General features: G+C 41.7%; 1 protein-coding gene across 2 annotated transcripts in view; it reads right to left on the minus strand.

The window, feature by feature from the left end:
- ABCG1 (ATP binding cassette subfamily G member 1) overlaps nt 1-24,204 on the minus strand; it is a 46,559-nt gene that overhangs the window by 12,453 nt on the left and 9,902 nt on the right. For both annotated transcript variants that reach the window (XM_081199153.1, XM_081199154.1), the window contains exons 3-7: nt 6,302-6,419; nt 4,864-4,996; nt 2,226-2,276; nt 1,304-1,449; nt 26-149 (exon numbers count right to left, since the gene is read on the minus strand). In XM_081199153.1, the coding sequence (XP_081055279.1) occupies nt 26-149; nt 1,304-1,449; nt 2,226-2,276; nt 4,864-4,996; nt 6,302-6,419 (572 nt within the window). The remainder of the gene's footprint in view (nt 1-25; nt 150-1,303; nt 1,450-2,225; nt 2,277-4,863; nt 4,997-6,301; nt 6,420-24,204) is intronic.

Raw genomic sequence — 24,204 nt, forward strand, 5'->3', positions numbered from 1 at the left:
GCAAAAAAGAAATCAAAATAAGTACCTGGTCAAATTGCTCAAAGAGTTTGGCACTGGGCTGGTGTATAGTGCAGATAATGGACCGACCACCCTGTGCTAAAGCCTTCATCAAGGAGACGACTTGAAAGCAGGATGCACTGTCCAGGCCGCTAAGAAGAAAAGGAGTTTGTCAGGATTGTTTTTTCACTCACTGATGTTCATAATAGCCCCTCTGAATTAAAAGAACAGAAGCTCCACAATCCCAACAGGGTTTGGGTAGGAGGAGATATTTCCAATGAGCTGTACTGGCTACCACCATTGGGTCTCCCTGGTTTTTCATATTTTAGTTTGGCAGCTACAAGATTGCGCTTAACATTATGATAGAATGACTTCTTGTTCCCTAAAGCATCCTTCTCCCTCCACCTCACTTTCAGCTTTTCGTATCTTGCACTTGTTGGCCAGCAATATACGTTCTACTTTTCAAAGGATCTGGGACCTTACACATCTCAGTACACTTATGGCTGCCACTGTGGGCTTCTGTTTTATAAACTCAGGGTTCCCAACCCCTGGGACACCACATTTTTGGTTCTGCATTGCAACTTCTGGGTGCCCTATTAACAGCACTGATTGGAAGTTGCCTGTGATGCATTGGCAGCCAGAGATTGCTGCTGAAGGCATCACAGCAGGAGAAACAACTGTTAGCAATCAGCAGAATCGGAACTAGTGAAATCAGCATCATATTGTATATTGAACCATCGAATTGTAAGGTTGGTCATCTGGTTGAAACCCGCTGCAATGCAGGAATCTCAACTAAAACATCCATGACAGATAGTCATCCAGCCTCTGCTTTAAAAGGTACTGGTGAGCACATAAATTCCTTGTTAGGGGTTTAGGGGTGGGGGTGGAATGGAGGGAGTAGAACTGGAACCATATAAACAAAGCAAAACATAAAATAAAATAAAAACATAAAGAGTTCAGGAGTGGGGAGATTAAGGAAGCGAAGGAACTACCTTTGGATGGAAGAAGAAATAATTAGATTGAATGATAATCAGTTTTAAATAAACTAAAACCAGAATGGGTTGTGGGGATTAATGAAGGGAAGGGATTGGCTTTGGATAAAAGATGAAAGAATAATAGGGAATAATAATCTACTACATGCATTCTAGCAATCAAGTATTTAAAAGTACTGGGTTTCTCTCTAGGCCCCATGCACTTTACCACATGACCCCTGAAGGGTGGGCCATGGATCAATGCGGTACTGCAAGCCATGCACTAAAGGATGATGATGATGATGATACCATCTTTAGGTTGGAATACAAATTACCTGGTAGGTTCATCAAAAAACATAACTGGCGGGTTGTTCACCAGCTCCAAAGCAATAGCGAGACGCTTTCTCTGCCCCCCTGAAAGACTTCCAGTCCTCGTAGTGGCACAGGACAGCAAACCCAGAGCTGTCAGGATCTCCTTTACCTGAAATGAGGGACAACAAAGTATTTCAAAGGGTCTTCACAAGTGCTGTCCACATTCAACAGGGCGGGGAGCCTGCAGACCAGATCAGGACCTCCCGTTTGGTCCACTGGGGCAATTTTCAAAAACCAAAAAAGAAGAAGATGCTATATCTGCTATCAGGTGTGGGGCAGGTAGAGATGTGTCTGGATCAGCTGCATGAGCCAATCCCTGCAGCAAGCAGGATTGAACCCCTCCCACCCATTAGCTGCTCGATTTGAGAACATTCATCAGTGCAATCTCTTTAACTCACTGTTTGCGACACTCTCTACAACAATGAATTTCCTTTCAACCACATACCCCAAACAACTATTTATACTGCTGTCTATACAAGATCAAAAGCTGAGCTGCAAATCTAGCTAAAATATAATATCCAGTTGTTAAATGAAGCATCCTTATAATTGTCTGAACATTCCTATGAGTACTTTGAAAAGATTTTTCTTTCCTCTTTTATTCCTACATTGAGTGAAATTTAACCATTAACTGCTGGTTCTATAAATGGTAGGCAAGCAGCTGGGGCTTCTTTTTAATAAGCATGTCTTCAATCTGCCCTCACCCCAAAAAGCACAAAATTCGAATAGTTTATCCTAAATTCCTTTGTTACTGATATAAAGAGTGCTGCATACATATTTCATTCCCCACAAGCAAGGAGGAACTAATTTTTAGCTCAGTTTTCACAATTACATTAAAAATATCCAGTATGTTTCAGATTTATTCCTTGAGCAAAGTACTATACATACCATTTCTCTCCTGCCTTCATCTTTTTCCTGAAGTTTCAGATGAGCAGATACCTGAAATAGTAGGCCAAACATAATCCTAGTTAGACACTCATCTCTGAAGACTCCATCAACTATCAACATGATTGACTAACTACAGTTCCCAGGATGCTTTGGGGGATGCCATGACTGTTTAAAGTGACATGATACTGCTTTAAATGTATAGTGCAGATGTGGCTTAATTCGGAGCCTTCTCTTAGATAATTGAAGCTCTTATACACAGGATGCCTTTGAGATTAGAACGCTTTTCAAACAAGCAATGCTTCTGTCTTGAGGAAGTGCAATCCAGCAAGAGTCCTTTACCACCTCTTTTCCTCCTTGACTCTGTATTTAAATAGTTTCTCATGATCAGACAAACCTTAGGAAGAAGAGAGTTGCATGAATGGCACACTTGGGAAGATTGGAAATCAGTTTGATGAGAGAGGAGAACAAATTGATAAAACACCGTGTACACCTCTCATCCCTTCAGACTATAACTTGGTTCAGCTTGACTCAAGTTGCTATGGAAAGGTAAGGTTTATTCATGTAAACATCTTACATAGGCCCCCATTGTATTTAAACATAAGGAGGAAGTCCATATTTTTATTCAGTGGGAAGACCCTCTTAATGTCTCCCTCCATGTAATTTCCTGGTCTCTCTAAGAACCAGGAAGATTCAGAGTTCTGATCTTTGAGTCAATGAATTGCTTTCTGAATAAACAGTGGGTGGGTAATCACACAAAGACACTTGGACTTAAGAGCCTGCTGGATCTAGTCTAGCATCCTCAGTGTAGCCACCCAGATGGCTTCTGGGAAGCCTGCAAGCAGGACCAGAACACAACTGCACTCTTCCCACCTGTGATTCCCAGCAAATGGTATTCAGAGACATACTGCCTCTGACATAGCAAAGGACACATGAAGGTGTTGACAAAGCAAAAACAGTGGCCAATAGCAGCAGATTTGCTTTATTTATTTTTTCCTTTGGGCAGCTGCAATTAAAAAAGAACTACTCTGAATCTTTTGATCCTAGAAGATATGTTTAAATAACATTTAAATAAATATTTTCCCTCAAAGTCCTCAGTATAATAATGCATTTAATCGCTGGAAAATTAGTAGCTTGGGTTTGACCAGGCCAACTCACAGCAGTTGACCCGGTAACTGAACGCTCTTCAGGTCTCTGCACAAAACTGCCAAGTGGATTTCACAGAAGCCTGGACAGCGGACATTTTTAGATTTGTCAGCTCAAATCAGCCTCTCTGGCACTAGGCCAAAGGCGGCTGGGTTTGCCTCCTAGCCCAGTGTTTGTTTATGGAACAAGCAGCCTTGTTGAGAGGGAAGTGAAGGAAGAGGCAAGGAGCGTGTATTTTGGTCGTTCCCAAAGACCTTGGACTATCATTAAACTGAAATCACTGGGAGATAAGCTTTAGTTAGATGCATCGGGCTGGAAAGGATATTTCAAAGAACTGCCACTGGCAAGACAGGCTCTTCTATACAGGGAGCCACACTTTCTACACACATTAGAGTATTAATGTGTTTTTGCTTTATATACTGCAGCTGTATCTTCTGTGTGTAAACAAGTGACTTCCAGAATTGAAAAGCAGGGGTGCAGAGTAATGGATGGCCAGCCCTTTAATAATACAGATTTGTAACTCAGGCTCTTTTCTTAAAAAAAGAAATATGAATACGGTATCTATTTATTTTTCCTCACAAATTCTCTTCTGAATCCCCTCCACGAAGTGAAAAAGGCAAGTGAGGCGCTTCCTATTGCCCTGTTGTGGATGGTAGTGGAAGGAGAAGGCCTTCTTTGTATGTTGCTCTGATCATCAGCCTGCACCTATAGTCACAATAGTGGTCCCCTGTAGGCGTGGACAGTCATCACATTACTGGGCTTCTGGTACCCAGGCCTTTGGAAAATCCAATTAAATTCTATCAATGCACAATGTCCTAGACAGTGTTCCCCCCCCCCCAAAAAAAAATGTTTAGGGGTACTCTCATTTTGACTCAAGAAAACCATCATTTTATAGTTCAAATCTGGGGAAATAAATACAATAAATGGACAAAAGTACAAAGATTCACAAAATGTTTAGGGGTATGCATACCCCTGTGTCCCCGCAGAAAAAAAGCACTGGTCCTAGGGTTGGTTGGTTGTTTGTTTGATGAAAGCCTGCTTTTTTATTGTTTTACTGTTCATGAGGGTTTTTAGAGGTGTTTATTGATGTCTTTTTTCCTAGGCTTTATAATCTTAATTGTATTTCTTTAATTATTTAATGTCTGTTAACCACTCTGGAAGGTTTTGATCAAGATTTTATCATTTCAATCGTGTTTTATTGATTGCTTATTTAATGATTGAGCTCTGGGAATTATTTTGATGAAGGGCAGTTTAGAAGTTCCATAAATAATAAATAAAATGGGACTTCCTCCTTTGAGCTATAAAACAAACTTCTCATTGCCTGCTCCAAGGCAAGAGCAGAGTGATCAAGTCTACAGACTGCTTCACTTTGCAGCACTTAAGACTGAAAAGAGGTTTGTCAGGGTAGCAGCACACAGGGTTAAGCCTTATAAAGGATCAAGCAGTCCTGAAGCCAAAGTCATGGGGAAGTTCAGGCTAAATATGGTTCAATTACCATCATGGCTTCTTGGACAGTAAGATGTGGAAGTAGCATGTCATCTTGCATTATGTAGCAGGAGACTTTGCGGAAAGAGCGCAGATCACGGGGTTGTCCATTGATGAGGATCTCTCCTTTCATCCCAGTCTCTCTGAAATTGGTCAAGAAAAGAAAAAAAGCATGAAACTTTCCTTCACATCCTTTAGGGGGAGACAAAGCTAAGGGCTGGCTTGCACTTCGGGACTGACTTATTTGTCAAATACAGTTCTCTGTTTCCCATTTTTCAGTCTTGAATTCCGTTCTCCACATTTCTGCACAAATTTGCCAGTTTTATGCATATAATATTTTATGAATTTGTAGTAAAATGATCAATTTTCATTAAAAAAAATCCTCATGGAAGTTCATCTGCATTTTGGTGCAAATTTAGCCTTATGTATGCAGATTTGACTAATGTACTCACTTTTGCAAGTAATTTCCCCTAATACAATGCATTGTTATGGTATTCTCACTATCATGTTAACGTTTATGCACACTCTACATTTTTGTAAACATTGCTTGGCTAGAAAATTCCATTCCCAAATTAGGAGAAGTGTAAATTTTGAAGGATAGCTATGCTTTGGTTCTTAAAGTGTGAATTAGGCAGGTTTGCCTTTAAAGGTGAACTGAACCAAATTTGTCTCCTGCCCCTATGTGCACTTTACATTTTTTTTAAAAGACATGAAAGTCAATTATGCTTCTGCAGATGCAAGTAAACACAATGTGTGAAGTGATCTCACTCACTCATCTGACTCACCGAGAGCTCCAAGGCTGTTTTGGAAATCATGAGATTGTAGACAAGTCCTACATTCAGAAGACTGCAATGAGCAAATCAGCCCTCGGAGCAGGTGGCATAGTATTTACCGTATTTTTTGCCCCATAGGACGCACTTTTCCCCCTCCAAAAATGAAGGGGAAATGTGTGTGTGTCCTATGGGGCGAATGCAGGCTTTCGTTGAAGCCTGGAGAGCGAGAGGCATCGGTGCGCACCGACCTCTCTCGCTCTCCAGGCTTCAGGAAGCTATCCGCAAGCCTTGCAAGCCCGGCGGGAGTTCCCGCGGGCTCACAAGGCTTGCGGGCAGCAGCCTGCAGCCCCGGCGAGTGTCTGCAAGCCTTGCGCGCCCGGCAGGAGGTCCCGCCGAGCGCGCGAGGCTTGGGGCAGCAGCCTGTCGCCCGAAGCACGGGGAGCCCTCCGGAGGGCCCCCCAAAAAACGAGGTGCGTCCTATGGGCCGGTGCGCCCTATAGGACGAAAAATACGGTACTTCTAAATCTCTGGAGTTCTCTCAATCATGCAGTACCATGAGTGAAAATATTTGTCTTATCAAAACACTTGTAGACTTTAAACCAGGGAATCCAAATCTAAACGACTAAACAACAACAAAACAACATAATTTGGGAATTGACCGTTGCCCTCACTTACCTGTATCCTGCCAGGATGTTCATGAGTGTTGACTTTCCAGCTCCAGAAGGACCCATAATGGCCACAAGTTCTCCACTGCTGAACTTTCCTGAAATTCCTTTCAACAAGGTCTTGAAACCTGAAAAAGAAGGTGGTGCAATGTTTAGAAGTTTACCCCACGTCTTCCTAGTCATTCTAGCAGATTAGAATCTGAAGTACTTGCATCCCAAGATTGATTTAAGACTCAAGCTGTCGCTAGTCTCCACACAAGCTAGACCTAGTCAGGTAGCCTCAATATAAGTGCTTTGTTTGATATTCAATATGTAATAGAACTATGCACTGCTGAGAGAACTTCTCTGTATTTTTCCATTTTCTTGAAAAATCTTACAAGGAAAACATAAACGGTGAACATTTATTTGTTGCAAATAAAAGCTCTTTACCATTTTATTACCTACCATCTTTTCCCTAGTACAGCTGTCTTAGCATGGTATTTCAAGCACGCTACACCTTTCTGGTTTTTGTTTATCTATTTCTTTGTAGTTTAAGAGGCAGCAATTAGGTTGTTGCAGCACCTACACTTTGCAACTCCCTGCCTGTTGACATCAGGCAAATGCCTTTACTGTACTCCTTTGGTGCCTGCTAAAAGCATTTTTATTTAGACAAGCCTACCCAGATATTAGAGGGACGCAGGTGGCGCTGTGGGTTATACCACAGAGCCTAGGGCTTGCTGATCAGAAGGTCGGCGGTTCGAATCCCCGCAATGGGGTGAGCTCCCGTTGCTTGGTCCCTGCTCCTGCCAACCTAGGAGTTCGAAAGCACATCAAAGTGCAAGTAGATAAATAGGTACAGCTCCAGCTGGAAGTTAAATGGCGTTTCTGTGCGCTGCTCTGGGTTGTCAGAAGCGGCTTAGTCATGCTGGCCCCATGACCCGGAAGCTGTACACCGGCTCCCTCGGCCAATAAAGCTAGATGAGTGCCGCAACCCCAGAGTCGGCTACAACTGGACCTAATGGTCAGGGGTCCCTTTACCCTTTACCTTTACCCAGATATTTAGAAAGTTGATGCGAGCTTTAACCTTTTTCAGTTTATTATTTCAACTTTTTGAAAGTCTCAAATCATTGTTTCTAATTCTTCCTATTGATAAAATGTATTGTCTTGTCTCTTTTTTTGCAAACTGCTTTAAGTTTTGATTGTTTTTACAATCAAGTGGTGCATAAATTTTATGAAATGATAAATAAATAAAACAGTGAAACTAAGATATTCACAGGATATAGTGATGCCCATCATCTAAAATGGCTTTAAAAATGGGATTAGACAAATTGAGTGAGAATACTACCAATGGCTACTTCTTAACTTCCAGGATCAGAGGCAGGTTGCCTCTGGATTCCAGTTGCTGGAAAATGTAAGTGGGAGAATGCGGTTGCACTCCTGTCCTGATGATTGTGGGCTTCCCAATGGCATTGAGTTGCTGCTGTGAGAATAGGGGCTCAGCTAGAAAAAGTGATTTATATGTGTGGTATGTGTGATATTACACTGTGCCACCAGATGGCGACGTGGAGTCCTGTTTTTCCCCCTACCTGTTTTCTCTGTTTAAATTTACGAAGCTTTAAACTGAAACACGTCTTTGATGTGTCTAGATCCAGGCCAGGATGCTGAACTAGACGGGCCCTTGGTCTCACCCAGCACAACTCTGCTATGGCCACAGAAAAGCAGGAAGTGAATGTGAGAAAGCAAGTTTGACATTTAATAAGTCCATCATTTTCATCTTCATCGGCCATTGAAAAGCCAGATTTGAAAGAAAAGGCCTAGAGTTTGCTTGTAATGTCTGCATTGATTTTAGCAGAGTGCTCCAGCTGCTATACCCCCATCATTTGTGTTTATACAGACATTTTGACAAACATATAAGAGGTTTCCAATGTACTTGTCTCTTGAGCAGTGTTGAAAACGCAAGCCTCACTGATTTCCAGGAATCTTCACAGTATGAAAAGGAGTTGAAAGCAAGATAAAATGTCACTCCTTATCCACGCCTTTCAAAAAATACCAACTGCATACTGAAAAGTGCTCGTCATAAATTATTTGTCAAGGTACAACCTTAAGTGCATCCCGCGAGCTGCGTTTAAGCTGCCAGTGTGAAAGAAGGTTTACAATGAACGCTGTCAGAGATGTCCACCTCCGAACAAGAATAATGTGTGCTGGGTGAGAACATACAGCAATTGTTCAGGAAACTTCACTAGCTTGATGGAAATGACTTAACTGCAGAAAAATAAAAATAGAAATTTGGATCCAGGCAGTACTGCAGGTATGCGGGAACCTGTGCTCCAGATGTTGTTACACTACTGACATGTCAGATCTGGCCACGGTGATGTATGCCATAGTTACTGCAACCTGCTCTCTGTGCAGCTGCCTTTGAAAAATGTTTGGAAGTTTCAGCTGGCCCAGAATGCTGCAGCCAGACTGCTCACTGGGGCTAGCTGCAGAGAGCATGTTACTCCCTTATGAAAACAACTGGCCACTGGTCTGTTTCTGGTCACAATTCAAAGTGATGATTATCACCGTATGTGGCTGGGGCACAGGATACCCAAAAGATCTGTATCTCCCTTTACTAATCTGTCCAGGTGCTATGATCCTCAGCTGAGCATCTTTTCTCGGTCCCATCAACATCAGAGGCACAGCTGGTGGTGACACAAGAGAGACTTTTCTGTGGCGGCTCCCATACTGTGGAATTCCCTCCCAAGAGAGGTTTGATGGGCTTCCTCCTTGTTATCTCTCCACTGGCAGGCTAAGACCTTCTTTTTTAGGTCTGAAAACTAGGTGCCAGTGATGTTGACCACTGGGCTGGTATCAGAGCAATCAATAACTCAGTGCCAGTTTTAATTGTGCTTTATTTTTTTAACTATTGTGTTTAACTAGTTTGCTTTCATGATCTTGTCTTTTATACTGATGTTTTTAAAATGTTGTAAGCTGTCTTGAGTCCCAGTTCGGGAGAAAGGAAGCTACAAACAGACAGGCAAACTACAACTTCCATCATCCCTGGGCCATTGGCTATGCTTGCTAGGGATGATGGGAATTGAAGTGCAACATCCTCTGGTAGGTCACAGGTTCCGTTTGCCTGCATCACTGTGTTTCACAACTGGCCTTACCACATTAAGTAACTGTATTTTCCCAGGATTGCACAACTGGTCTAGCCACATTAAGCAATGTATACACTGCTGCTTCCCCACAGTATTTAACCCAAGCATAAAAACATTTTTAATTTTTTTTTTAAAGGGGAAGTGTACAAAATGAATTAAAGAACTGGATTTTGTTAACGAGCATTTCAGGCTACTGAGACCCTAAAACACAATGGCATGCATTATTCTTTTCTGGAAATGGGTGAAAGGTCTTGTTGCCTATGAAGGTCAACCAAGTAGAGACTAGTTATCTATGTAATACCAGCATTGTGCCCCTTATAATCCCTTATGGAGGATTAAAAATATTCAGACACAGAAAGAACTAGATCCTTTCTCTGCTGCAGAACATTTCAAGGCTAATCTGATTTAGAATCTGTTGACCCATAAATTCTATATTGGCATTGCATGCTTCCTGTGATTATAAACACTGGTGCTGTCGGGGTAGAATTTTTGGGCAAAAGTCTAAGATCTGCACAGAATGAATACCTTGCATTGCTAAAAACAAAACGACAGCAGCGGAACGGAATTATGCTGACCAAGTCACCATTTGCGATCTAGAAGAGACACCAAGAGATGCCCTTCTTTCCTCCACAATATATGCTGTCTTACAAAAATGCCCTCACCAGTTAATGAAAAACCTAATCAAATGATGTGTATACAAAACAATCCTATCTCAAGACACCATCATGGAGTCCCAAAATGTAAAAAGCATGTGGGCCTTGTGAGAAAGTTTCCTCAAAAAGTGTAGGGAGTAAATACGATTTCCAAAGGGATAAACACTATTATTGTAAAACTGTGGCCTAAGAAGTTAGAGAGAGATTATAAGCACTGATCTCTTAACTACGGTAAATCTCTGGCATAACAGCACAAGGCATTGTCTAAAAGTAGGCATCAGTCAGGTAAGAAACTATGGCATGAACTGGGGGAGGGGGAATGCAGTTAAATTGTTAATTTACCTAGAATTTAGATTCCAGAAACGCTCATATACCCCTTTAACTTTATTGTTCTCTCAGATCCATGGATTAAATTTCAGCTAGGCATTAGATCTGACAGACTGCATTGTGTTGTTAAACAGAAGGAAGTCTTTACAAAGTAAGGTTTATGGATCTTTCTAAAGCTGTGCCATGCCATACTCCCCCCCCCAGCAGCAGCCTATTCATTGTATAAATTTAATAACTGGATAATGCTTTTCTTCAGAGAAACTAATGAGACGTGACAACCCACTAGGCAGTTGGACCCCTAACACTATAGCATTTGTGGCTAGCCATTTAGCAGATGGTGTGACCTCATGCTTCCTGCCCAACTACAAGTCGTTTACCACAAATTCATCACTGCTGTATTAGTATGTTGTATGTACGTCAACTTAGATTTCCTTAGGAAGTGTGAAGTTCTTTAAACTTCTCTTTACAATGATTCTCTCTTAGCAGTAATCTTGCTGACGTTATCCAAAAATCAACAAACTAGTAAGAGTACAGATTGAGCCCAAAAGGAAGAGAAAATACAGTGGTGCCTCGCAAGACGAAATTAATTCGTTCTGCAAGTCTCTTCGCCTTGCGAGTTTTTCGTCTTGCGATGCACGGTTTCCCATAGGAATGCATTGAAAATCAATTAATGCGTTCCTAGGGAAACCGCCTTCAGACCAGGTCCGGGGACAGTCTGTCCCCGGACCTCTTCTGAAGGCTGGGGGGGGGACAAGGGCTTTTCTTCCCACCCCCAGCATTTTAAAAAACCCCGGGACAGCGGAGGACTTCTCCCCTGTCCGGGCAATCTTAAAATGCTGGCGGGCGGCATTTTAAAATCGCCCCGGGACAGCGGAGGACTTCTCCGCTGTCCGGGGCGATTTAAAAGCCCCTGAGAAGGCAGGCAGGGGGGAAAAGATTTTTGCCCCCCGCCAGCCTTCAGAAGAGGTCCTGGACCTCTTCTGAAGGCGGGCGGGGGGCGAAAGTCTTTGCTCCCCCCGCCTGCCTTCAAAAGCCGTCCGGGACAGGCAGGCAGGGGGGAGCAAAGACTTTCGCCCCCCGCCCGCCTTCAGAAGGTGTTCCCTCCCCTCCGCCCGGCTTCGGAGCACCGTTCCGAAGCCCGGCGGCAGGGGCGGGTGTTCCCTCCCCGCCGCCCGGCTTCGGAGCACCGTTCTGAAGCCCGGCGGCAGCAGGAGGAGGCGTTCCCGCCCCACCGCCCGGCTTCGGAGCATCGTTCCGAAGCCCGGTGGCGGCGGGAGGAGGCATTCCCGCCCCACCGCCCGGCTTCGGAGGAGGTCCGAGGACAGTGGGGAAGACGCGCTGCGCTTCCCCGCTGTCCCGGATATTTCCCTATGGGCTGTCGTCTTGCGAAGCAAGCCCATAGGGAAATTCGTCTTGCGAAGCGCCTCCAAAACGGAAAACCCTTTCGTCTAGCGGGTTTTCCGTCTTGCGAGGCGTTCGTCTTGCGAGGTACCACTGTACCACATAATTTGGGGCTAGCAGGCCATAACTTTATTGGTACTATTTCTTAAGCCATTTAAAAGAGGGGTCACCAACCCACCATCTGAGGGTGCCAGGGTGCCTACGAAGGTCTTCACTGGTGCCCTCAGGAAAGCGCTGCAGACTAAGACTCTAGTCCTCCTAGAAAAAATGTTATGAAGCAAAAAGTTCAGAAGTCTTTTGTGTTTGACGGGACTTGATCCCAGATAAATAGCTACAATATGACAGTCTAACTGGAGCCCTCAGCACACTTTCAAAATTTGAAATGTACCCCCTGGTCCAAAAAGGTTGTTGACTCCTCTCTGAAGGGATTTGCAGCTAAACGGTACATGACTACCTCCATCTATCCCAGTGCAGGTATTCCTCTTGTTGAGATAGCAGAGACCATCTCCCTTCACCTCAGTCTTCTCACAGGCCAGCTCCTCTGACTTGGAGCTAAAGTCTACTATCAACAACTTCACCAATTGGAATGAAAAGAAACCAAACAACGGCAACCGGAAACTTCCAAAAGTCACCAACATGCTCTTGACACAACAGCCACAATCGCACAACACTCCAAACCCTAATTTGGAAGATCATGAATGAGTTAATGTTCGAATTCATACATTTCCTCCCCCCCCCCATTTGTTTCCAATTGGTGTCCAAACTGGTTTTCTTAAACCAGTGTCTGCTTGTAAACGAGGATCAAAAGATGGTTTGGGGTCTTGGTTGTGAGTAACTATGATAGGCAAACTCCCACACTAAGATCCACAAGTACATTGCCCCTGAAGTGGCAAACAAAAAGTGCAAGTTGTCTACATTTCAGCACAATGCATTTCTTTGTAAAGTGTAAATAGATTCTGATACTACTCATCCTTTGTTTCCTATAAGCTACTGCCAAGGTTTGTTTCTTTAATGCCAACATTACAGAAGAAAGACAAACAGTTGGTAGGCTTGGACTTGTGTGGTTGGAGAAGAAAGTTTGACGTAGAAAAGGCTATAGCACTGAAATTCTTCTTAAAATTATTAGCGAGGATGGCAGCTTTCATGCTTGAAAAAAATAAAACGATCCATTCTCCTACACAGATATAATTTTCATTAAATGTTGTCTTAAAAGATTGTGAAAATGAATTTTTCAGTAAGACAACTTTGTCAGGATCTGGTTCTTAAAAGCAGGTGCTGGCATTGTGTGAGAAGCAACATAAAGCTAGATATAAGTAGACACAGCCACATGCCTGCATCCCAGAGCAGAGAGAGAGAGCCTCTTAAATGGGTCAATGAACGATAATAACCCTGCTCCCACCAGGCTTCATGCAAGTGATTCAAGGATGTATTCCACATGGCAAGCTTCAGGTTTACAGGTTTGAGGAATTATGAGTCAGAATGTGTCTTGCTCTGTGCGTTTGCTTGCCTCCAAATAAGGGGGAAAGTGATGAGGTGAAGTTACATGATTTATTGTTTTAATCTTTTCTGTGAATTTACAGAATAGCTTCTTTTCAAGCAACTCAAGCCTTATGTAAACATTTGGCAGGTTATTATTGTTAGAAAAAAAGATCTTGCATTTGCTTTTGAATGGAAGTCTTTCCTGGAAGGATCTATCTCTCTTAACACAAAGAGACAAGGCAGGCACCTGTGGTCATAAGGATGACTCACAAATACAACAGTAGAACACACACTGGGGCTGGAGAAAGATATGCCTATGCCAATCAAGCAGCCACCGATTAAATTTTGTGATTCTATTATGAGCTAAAGCCCAAATATTCAAGGGTTCATAATAAGGCCACACACCAATCAAAACTCTATCTATCTATCTATCTATCTATCTATCTATCTATCTATCTATCTATCATCTATACACACAGAGAGAGAGAGAGAGACAGAGAGAGAGGGGGGGGGGGCTGACATCCAATGGTGCTAACCTGCCAACAGGATAGATTTCCATGAATGAAATGGGGTTTCCCATTCCACTCTCATTCTCTGCAGCTCCCTGTGTGTCCACAAATCAGTTCTGGAGGGTTTGGGGAACCTGCTGGAGAACATCTGGGAGGATGGGGCTACAGGGAGGAGCAATGGAAAACCCATCCATCCATCCATCCATCCATCCATCCATCCATCCATCCATCCATCCATCATCTTAACACTCTTTCCTTTACAACTAGTAACAATACCACTAAAACATTTCTAATGGCCTCGAGTAGGGAAGTGGAATAACTTCGATTCAGTTTGCAGTTGCTGAAACAATGCACAAAGCAAAGCACAAAATCCACACTTCTCCAAATTTTGCAGCACAACTCCACAGCCAAGTAATTATATATCATAAAAAATCATGGATCAGGGAAAATAGCATCCAAAAATGCATTGCTTTGCAAAATTATGTATACTAGGCTAAACTGCATACAAAAATGTGTATATCTGGACTAAAATGCTGAGTAGTTTTCATGAGGATTTTAAAAAAAAACTGCAAACTCATATCGAAATATGATTGGGAAAACTGGGAAAACTGAGAGGAACCAACACTGATATTTTCACTCATCCCTAGCCTAGAGACATAAAAAAAATCCAGAGGCCTGGTGAAACTGGCAAATTTGCACAATTTCTCTAAAATTTAGTGTAACAGTAGCATCTGTGTTCCTGAATGCTATTTTTTTTTTTAAAAAAAAAATCCTCCCATGAATGTGAAAATAAGCTATGGATCTCTTCCAGATTTTTGGTTTACGCCTAGAGCATTGACAACAGCATTTTTAGCTCTCCTCTGGATTATTTGCATTAATGAAGTCTCAGAAATGAAAATATTTTCATTGCCAACACACTAAACACAGAATCTGCTAAAACATCCCTGAACTATTCTAATTAGCCATCATAATTTCTTCTGAAATGTGTAGAAGCATTAAACAGAAACCCACTACACAGTGAACACATCAGTGCTAGCAGAAAGAAAATGCATTGCATTAAGTGGATTTTAGAAGGGTGGTTTTTACTACTCCTGCAGTTCGGAAACTGAAAAACTGAGCAACCATGATAATACTGAACTTTCATCTGTTTTCAAATCCTAGACAACCTACATTCAGTATGTTGGATTAATATCAGCTGATAAAGTAGATAAAGTAATATGAAGTAAATCTGGAAGTGAGTGTTCCGGTTTGCAAACGCTCTTTGGAGCCCGAACGTCCGACACGGCTTCCACAACTTCCGGTTGGTTGCAGGAGCTTCCTGCAGCCAATCGGAAGCTGCGCCTTGGTTTCTGAACATTTTGGAAGTCGAATGGACTTTCAGAACAGATTCCGTTCAATTTCCGAGGGACTACTGTACTTTTTTGAGAATATAGTACCTGTCTAAAGTGGAATGCACTCTACAGGAAGGCTCATCTGGCGCCTTTGTTACATATCTTTAGGCACCAGACAAAAATATTCCTCTTCTCCCAGGCCTTTGGCTAATTAAACAATCTATGGCATTTTAAACTGTGTGTGTGTGTGTGCATGTGTTGGTTTTGTTTGTTATTATGGTATGTATTTTTTTTTGGGGGGGGGTTATATTGTAAATTGCCCTGTGATCTTTGGATGAAGTGCAATATAGAAATTTAGTAAATAATAATAGCAGCATTACAGCTTTAACCCATGGTAACTAATACAGTACATGACTAAGTTTATCTCAAAGGGGAAGTTTTCACATCCCGTTTCAGACATGTGATCAGGTTCCAGGAAGACAAAGCTATCGCTGCTGCCCATCACACATTGCTGCTGAGCTACCTTCCTGCTGGGTATCAGGAAAAAAATTCTCTTGCTAATAGTAGGAATAGCTGAAGAATAAAACAGACCAGGAGGACAACAAAACTATTTAGATGTCATTTTTAAAAGGCTGGGTGGCTATTTTACCACCATAAGTGACCTAGACCTCCATCATATTGTCATTCTTTCCACATAATCAGTTTTATTCCCCAGCATATTACACAATAGTTTATAATGTCACAAAAATCTTTGCCTTTTAACTTTTGAGTTCACTTAAAATTCTCCCTGTTAGAACTGCAAATATGCTATTTTATCTGAACAAACATAAGCAAAATGTTCTCCCAAAGCATGCACTTTACTTCTTTAAGCTGGTCTTCACTATTTTGTGAATGGTTGACATCTTCATAACTTGATCTGATGAATTTTTACCCATACCTGTTGCCAATTAACTTCTGAAGGGTCTGTCAAGTTAAGATGAGTATCTTGTCCATGACAAACTGTATCCAAGAAATTAATTTTGTCCAAACACATCAAACTGTGGTTGAGGGCCATTATTAAAATTATTATTCCAAATTCCCACCCTTTTCAGAGAGGACTTTCAGCTTCCCCTTTACACTCTCCACGCTCCTTTCTTTTCAAGTTATTACAAGGGCTAACTGAATGGCAACAAAGAACTGAATAATTTCCAGAAACAGATGTTCTTTCATACTTCCAGTACAAAACAACAACAAAAATTCCACACATAGGCAAGGTATTGAATTACACAATAAAAATCTCTACAACTAAAAGTATATAATCACAATAGTCATACATTTTCTACCCAGAACACATTGGCTACTGAAATTCTGCCTCATGGGGTATGTCTAAATCCAGGTCAGGTTAGCTTAGGTTAAAACTGAGAGAAGATTCATTTCTGGCTCACCTCCAAATCAGCCTGTCCTGTCCTGGTAGATTATGTTACTTGACTCTCATTTGTAAAGCAGCTTCCTAGTTTGCATGATAGACCCTGCAATTAATTGCACCAAATGATCTCCATGTGGTGTATTTGTACATGTTCGCAAAGATAGAAAGCACTAATGAATTTCTTTGGATAAGCAAGGCAGACTTGGGGATTTTTTAATGCAACTCTGTAGATACTTTTTGGAGCTCTGTCAAGAAGTAGTTCCTTCTGAGTGTTCCCATAAATACACTGTTTCAGTCCATTTCACTCAAGCCCAGTGGTTTGATAACAGGAAAACCTCTACTTTTCTTCCCCAGGCAGCAAACAGAACTCTAGTCTCCTAGCTGTAAGAAACATCATCCATCTGGTTGATGCAACATGGGAGGCAGCTGGCTAAACCTTCCGTGTTCTAGACCCCTCTGAACTCATATATGGTTTTGCCCTGTAAATGAACTTATCCCAAGACAATCATGCCCAAATAATCAAAGGCAAAGTCCCAGCCTGTCTTGGATTACAATCCAGGCACCTTGCAGTGTACTCCATAGGCTTGTGATGAGGTTCAGGCTATGTCCTCAGGAGAAGAACCATGATTACCTTATTCAGAGTTCCCCCAGCCAGAGGGCATGGCTCTGCCACTAACTCAAGGATAAGTCCCTCTATCTCCCCAGCCGTGCAGAAATCAAAGGCTACAAAACAAAGTGAGGGCCCTTTAACCAGCCAGTCAGCTCCTCCAGAGAGACAGAGCCTACTTGCTACAGGACTGGTCAGCCTACATAAGACTTCAGTTGGCTCCAGCTCCCTGGGGGGACAATTATCTCTCATAACTGTTTTAGCAGGGGCCCTTGGAATTGGCCAAGGTCCTGTTGCTTGACTGGAAACTGCTGGCCTCCCCTGTGAGCCTGAAGATCTCAAAGAACTAGATGCAACCTTTTATGACTCTGACTCTTGGACCTTGAACTGTACAGTAGATGCCTCTGATGAGACGAAAACACAGTTTCTGGTGGTGAGAAACTTTGTTAGCTTATTCAGGGCACTTCTGGTTGGAGAACTGAGTCCAGCCATTATTCTTGGACCCAGAGGGTGTCTCCTTTCAGAACCTCTTCTTCCTCAACCTAGCAGAAGTCAAAGACTGTAAAATAAGGTGAGGACCCTTAACAGCTCCTCCAGTAAGCCAAAGCCAGTGACACTGCCAGGGGTGTCAACCTATAAAAGCCTTCAGCTGACTATCTTGCTGCTAGAACAACATCTATATTCCACTTCCTTGTGCTTCACTCAGCATGGCTCATTTGGAGCTATCCAAGGTCCTGTTTTTATGTTTTCTATAGAAGAGAGCTTCTGTCTAGATTTTAGCAGCTTGATCTGGCCTCGTCTACGGTGAATTGACTTTGTGTACCCTGACTGGTACACAAGCTGTGACTTCCCTAGGCACTATTCATTTCTCCTACAAACATCAAGCACCCACACAAGTGGATTCAGATCATTCCTAGTGATCCGACACTGAAGATATGAAAGTTAAAGGGGGTCATAGCTGTTGCCCTCATCAGGCAAACTCTGTGTTTTATATTTTACCACAAATAGAAATATATCTGTTCCTTTCATGTCATGGACTTAAAAATCACCAAACTTGCTGTGGATGCTTTTCAATAGGACCTGTGTACAGGGATAAACATTCAGTTATGTAATGACACACCACAATAGATGCTGTTTGTTCTGATTTTGTAATAGTTTCAATCTTGAACTTTTCTCAATTGCTTCCTCTGGTATCTAGCTGAAAGACTAATGCTCCAAAAGGTGTTAAATTGCCACTTTCTTCCTCCAATTGCTGTTTTCAAATACAACAACCTGAGTACAAAGTAATTGCTGTCCTTGCCACTAGAACCTCTTTTATTATAACAAAAATGGCAACAATTTTATTGCCATGATTTTAGGAATTGAGGACTTTTGAAAAAAAATATGCTATGAAATACTAGAAACAAATGTTTCTGATTTAAAAGAATGGTTCCTTGGATTCTGGAGTGGGGCAATCCTGAATGTTCCTAAGTTATACTCGCATAACTGAGTAAAAGGAAAGGAAAGAATTAGCTGGAGGTGAAAATGATGCATAATTTTCTGAAGTACACAAAATAATTGTTTCTTCCTCTGCATTTATGAAATAAATGAGCTTAAATCCCCAGTTGAATGTATTGTGAATGAACAACAGTGGTTGTGAGCTATAGTATAAAAACTTACGTATTTCACCTCACACCCGAGGGGCATTGTTGTCCTTAATTTACTTATTTATTTTGTTTGCACTCTGTTTATACTCTGCAGCTAATTCGTACAACACAAGCATCCAGGGTTGGATTCAGGTGCCAGCATTTCAGCAAGACATGATGTCTCTACAGGTGTGTGTTTCTTTATAGAAGGAATTTGCAGTCCTCCTCTTACAAACAATGACATGTGCTTATTGAGAGAGTTGTTTTGTGTAAATGTGGTCAAGTAGACTATAATTATTTATTGTACTGCCAAAAATATACTTCACTGCAATGAAGATTTTTGCCTGAAAATCTTAATGGGATTAAAATGTGTAATTTCTTTCAGATTCTGACAAATATGTGACAGGTAAAGTAACTATTCTTACATTTGCTGCATAAAATAAATCAGAAGCACATTTCCCATACAAACCACAATTGACTAATGAGGGACCATTCAGTCTGACATTGTTTGAGGGAAGCGTTATTTGATGATGATTTTGTTAGTTGACAGGCTGAAGTCCTGTCCTCTCCCCCACTTTGTTGGCTGTATATAGTATGATTTGTATTTCCTTTTATTTTGCAACAAACCAATGGTTATAAGAAAATACAACTAAAGTCGTACCTTTTGTAGGGTTTAGAGCAGGCATAGGCAAACTTGGCCCTCCAGATGTTTTGGGACTACAACTCCCATCATCCCTAGCCAACAGGACTAGTGGTCAGGGATGATGGGAGTTGTAGTACCAAAACATCTGGAGGGCCAAGTTTGCCTATGCCTGGTGTTCAGAGACTGTGCACACAGTCAGATATGCATGTAGATCCCATTGTAGGTGGGACTTAAAAAAACAGGGAGGCTGGGAGTGGGGGGGGGGCAGATGCGATTCCCTCCATGTTTACATTTCTACACTTTTACTAGCTTTGCAAGGCACACACATCCATTCAATACTTGTCAGTTTGCAAGACCAGTGGGGAACAGTAAATCCTGCTGTGTACCTAAGAAACAGGCCTCTTTTTTCACTTTCTTCTGCATCACAGAGTAGCTTTCATTCACTCCAGGGCAATGCAAAGTATGTCCTTAAGAAACCTACCGTGGTGGTACCTTCCCCAAGAAACCAGAGGCCTTTCTCTTGGGCATTGTCGGCCAATTGGTGCCAAAGAAAGACAGAACTTTTTTTATGTATGCTACGACAGCAGCAAGAATACTCATCGCAAAGTATTGGAAGACACAAGATCTACCCACTCTGGAAGAATGGCAGATGAAAGTGATGGACTACATGACATTGGCTGAGATGACTGGCAGAATCCGTGATCAGGGAAAAGAGACGGCGGAAGAAGAATGGAAGAAATTTAAAATTTATCTTAAGGACTATTATAAACTTGATGAATGTTAGAATGTCGAGGTTTTGAGAAAGAAAGGGTTACAGCGATAAAAGATTAGGCTGAAGGAAAGATTAAGAGGACAGAGGCTTGACAGAAACACCTAGAAGTTGCTAAAAAACTTTGGACATTGGGATGCAGAAAGGGGAGGTATGGGGGAGTCTGAGAAACAAGGTTTATGAAAAAAAGGTTATGAAACTATACGTGTTTGTATGTCTTTTTATATGTTTGTATTGTTTTAAAAATTTTGTAAAACCAATAAAAAATTTTATATATATAAAAAAAGAAACCTACCGTGGTGGAGGCGAAGTCCTTCCCCACCATCCCATTCCCATCAACTCCAGCCCCATCAGTCCCACTTGGAAGGGAGAAGCAGGATGCAGTTCATTCAGGAGGGCTAGAGCCAGAGTCTAGGCCACAATTAGTAAAATAGCAGAAGAGCTGCCCATAGGGGAGCTAAGGCAAGGAACAAGAGACTGGGCAGGATAGAGAAGTTGAGGGTTGTTGTGGGAGACTCTGCAGTCCTACCCCTTCTTAAATATTAGTAGAGACTCAAGATCATGGGTAGGCAAACTAAGGCCTGGAGGCCAGATCCAGCCCAATCGCCTTCTAAATCCGGCCCGCAGACGGTCTGGGAATCAGCATGTTTGTACATGAATAAAATGTGTCCTTTTATTTAAAATGCATCTCTGGGTTTATTTGTGGGGCATAGGAATTCGTTACCCCCCCCCCCAAAAAAAAAAAATAGTTTGGCCGCCCCACAAGGTCTGAGGGACAGTGAACCAGCCTCCTGCTGAAAAAGTTTGCTCAAGATCATGGCAGGGACTATGTAAAGTCTTATCTTCAGGAGTAGGGCTAGGTGAAGGAGGTCCTCATACTTTGAGACAACTATAGAATAATAGAATAGAATAGAATAGAATAGAATAGAATAGAATAGAATAGAATAGAATAGAATAGAATAGAATACAGTGGTACCTCGGGTTAAGTACTGAATTCGTTCCGGAGGTCCGTACTTAACCTGAAACTGTTCTTAACCTGAAGCACCACTTTAGCTAATGGGGCCTCCTGCTGCTGCTGCTGCGCCGCCGGAGCACGATTTATGTTCTCATCCTGAAGCAAAGTTCTTAACCTGAAGCACTATTTCTGGGTTAGCGGAGTCTGTAACCTGAAGCGTATATAACCCGAGATACCATTGTTACAGTATTGTGAAGTTGAAAGGGACCCGTAGGATCATCTAGTCCAACCCCCTGCAATTCAGGAATATTTTGTCCAGTATAGGGTTCAAACCCACAAACCCATGTAGTACAATGTGTCTATTTGCACATGCCTGAAATGCACCTGAGCAGGCACCTGTGAAATATATAGCCTTCGTTCCATCTCTCCCTGATAGAGCATGATGTCCAATTAAGTCACTGACTCACAGTTTTTACAGGTCAGATGCTAAAAATACCATGTGCCCCTTTTACCAAAGAAAAATAATTTTCTTAGACAAGGTGCATCTATGTGGTTTTTGCTGGAACAATAAGAAGAAAAAACAATTAAACTAATCAAGTGCCATTCAGAAAGGGTGGCTTTAAAATTGTGTCTCTGTACTGGGTTTCTACTTCCTGCAGTTAGTTCAGACTAGCTGCTTATTTCCCTTTTTAAAATGGGGGTATACGGCACGAATACTTCTGCTGTGTTTGAAAACGCAGGCTCCAAGGTGACTTGTGGATTACGTAATTCACATGCTTTTTACAGAATAGAACTATGCATCTTTCCTCCAGCAATGATTTCGGTCCTTAATATTCCCCATTCTTTTTCTTTCTCATCTTAGCAACAGCCACAGTGCAGCCAATCCAACATCTGCTTCCTCGCTGCTCAAGCATCACAATCCGAGGTTACTATCGTGCATTGACCGACAGTAACCGAGCATGAGTGAGAGAGAGCTGGCTCATGCGGCGCCTCTGCTGCAATGCACCTGCTATGATAAGGACAGGCTTTTCTCGACTCCTCTAACCAGGATCAGCAAATAATTTAGGGCAAATCCTATTTTTGATCGTTTGCATCTTTAAAAGGCTCAGGGTATAGATTCTTGCAGAACAAAATATGCACTTGTTTCAATGAATGTGTCAGAATGAATTTGTAACAGTACCTCTAAACCAAACAAAACACCACACAGAAAAACCTGGTGAGTTTAAACTGGATTTTGTCAACAACTCTATTGTAAAGTCTGCTTTACCCAACTGTTTTTAAACACTGTTTTCAGTTTTAAGATATTTTAGCTAAGACGCAAGATGTAAATTACCTGATGGCATTAATTTCAAACATTGATTTTGGGAAGGTTTTAACAGTTTGGTGGCCAGCCAAAATTTGTGCTCCTTCATATCCGATAGGGAGCAAGTTTTGATTAAATGTGATGGAATTTATATTTTTATCTATATGTCGTCTTCTTTTGCAATCACTCATAGCTGAGTAAGATTGTCTTCTATGAATATGATCTTAACAGTGTGTCCATAGGTGACTGTGGAGGCCAATTCTGGATCTCTATGTACTTCCTACTAATATAAACAAAAACAAGAGAAGAATGTTTCAGAATCTTCTTCTCAGAGGTTGCTGTATTGAAGGAGGGAAAAGTTAAGTATTGTCAGTTCAGTGGGGCTTGCATGCGAAACATTCCAGTGGATTGTACTAGAAGCATTCTATCAACCACCAAATAAGACTGGTTCACACATTCTGTTGTGAGGTGAATATCTGAGATTTTACAGGCATAACCCAGGCCTAAAAATGTAATGTGTGAACATGTTTGGAAATGTGTACAAAAATGGTACTCTCCTCAGAAATCCATGATTAATTTGTGGTCAAGTCATGAACCAATGACCTGCATAGTTAGCATCCTTGTATAAAATGCCCTAAAACTCGTTGCCTCATTACAACCATCACCACTACAGTGTTCTCAGGGAACATCACTATCTGCCTCCCAGTTGTAGGGTAACCAACACAGGTAATAGGGATTTAAATCTTTTTCTTCCACATATAAACTCAATTCTCATTCCTCTGCCTCCATTGAAATATCAAACAAATTATGGTGGTTTTATCATGGTTTTATTACTTTTCTGTATTAACACTATCACACAATCCAAAAGGCATATTGTTAAATATGCAAGAAAGATAATGAGGGGTGTTAAATAAAACCAAATCAAAAGAAACATACTGTATAAGAATATGTATCTCAGCAACAGAGAATTTTTCTTTTGTGAAAGCACCACTATACGCTATCCTAATAAATATTAAACTGATTATTGCATCAGTATAAGCAATACAAGACAGTGAATTTGTCTGCGGCTTCAACGTTTTGGAAAATGGACCCCTAGGGCCGCTAGACAGAATGGTGGTGCGTGGAACAAGATAAACCCGAGCACATCCTGTGCCAGTTCTGCCTATTTATCTCAGTCTTCAGCTGCTCCCTGTGATAGTTACACTACTATTGAAAAGCAGAATTTATATCCTCTGGGAATGATGTAGTTGTGAGACTGAACTTTTGCGAGGAAATAATTTAAAATATGCTTAAAATATATGATTATTTTGCAATATGATGAAAGTTAAATTCAATATTCCTTCTCAGCGAGACACAAACCAATGATCAGGAAGGGATTCCTACATCTTGAACGACTCACAATTCACCCCATCTCCAATTGCCACTTTAAATCTTGAGGACTCAGGAAGGAACAGAGGAAGCTGCTTTATGCAGAGTCAGGTCACTGGTCCATCTTGCTCAGTATTGTTTACACCAACCAAAAGCTGCTCTCCAGAGTTTTGGACATTGAACATTCCCCAGCCCTCCCTGAAGATGGCAGGAATTGAACATGGGGGTCTTCTGCACGCGAAGCAGACGGTCTATCCCTGAAGTCATCTTGAAGTGGAACTTCCTTTAGAAAACTAAACCTCTGGTGGAAATGGCCTGTCAAATGGATGGATCTACAGTACCAGCCATTTCATTAATAATGAAAGCAATAGATTCCTTTTCAGGCTTTCCTTTTCAAATCAAGGTACATTAGGGGGAAG

The sequence above is a fragment of the Podarcis bocagei genome (assembly GCF_964188305.1).
Source record: "Podarcis bocagei genome assembly, chromosome: 6".
In the NCBI taxonomy this organism is placed as follows: domain Eukaryota; kingdom Metazoa; phylum Chordata; class Lepidosauria; order Squamata; family Lacertidae; genus Podarcis; species Podarcis bocagei.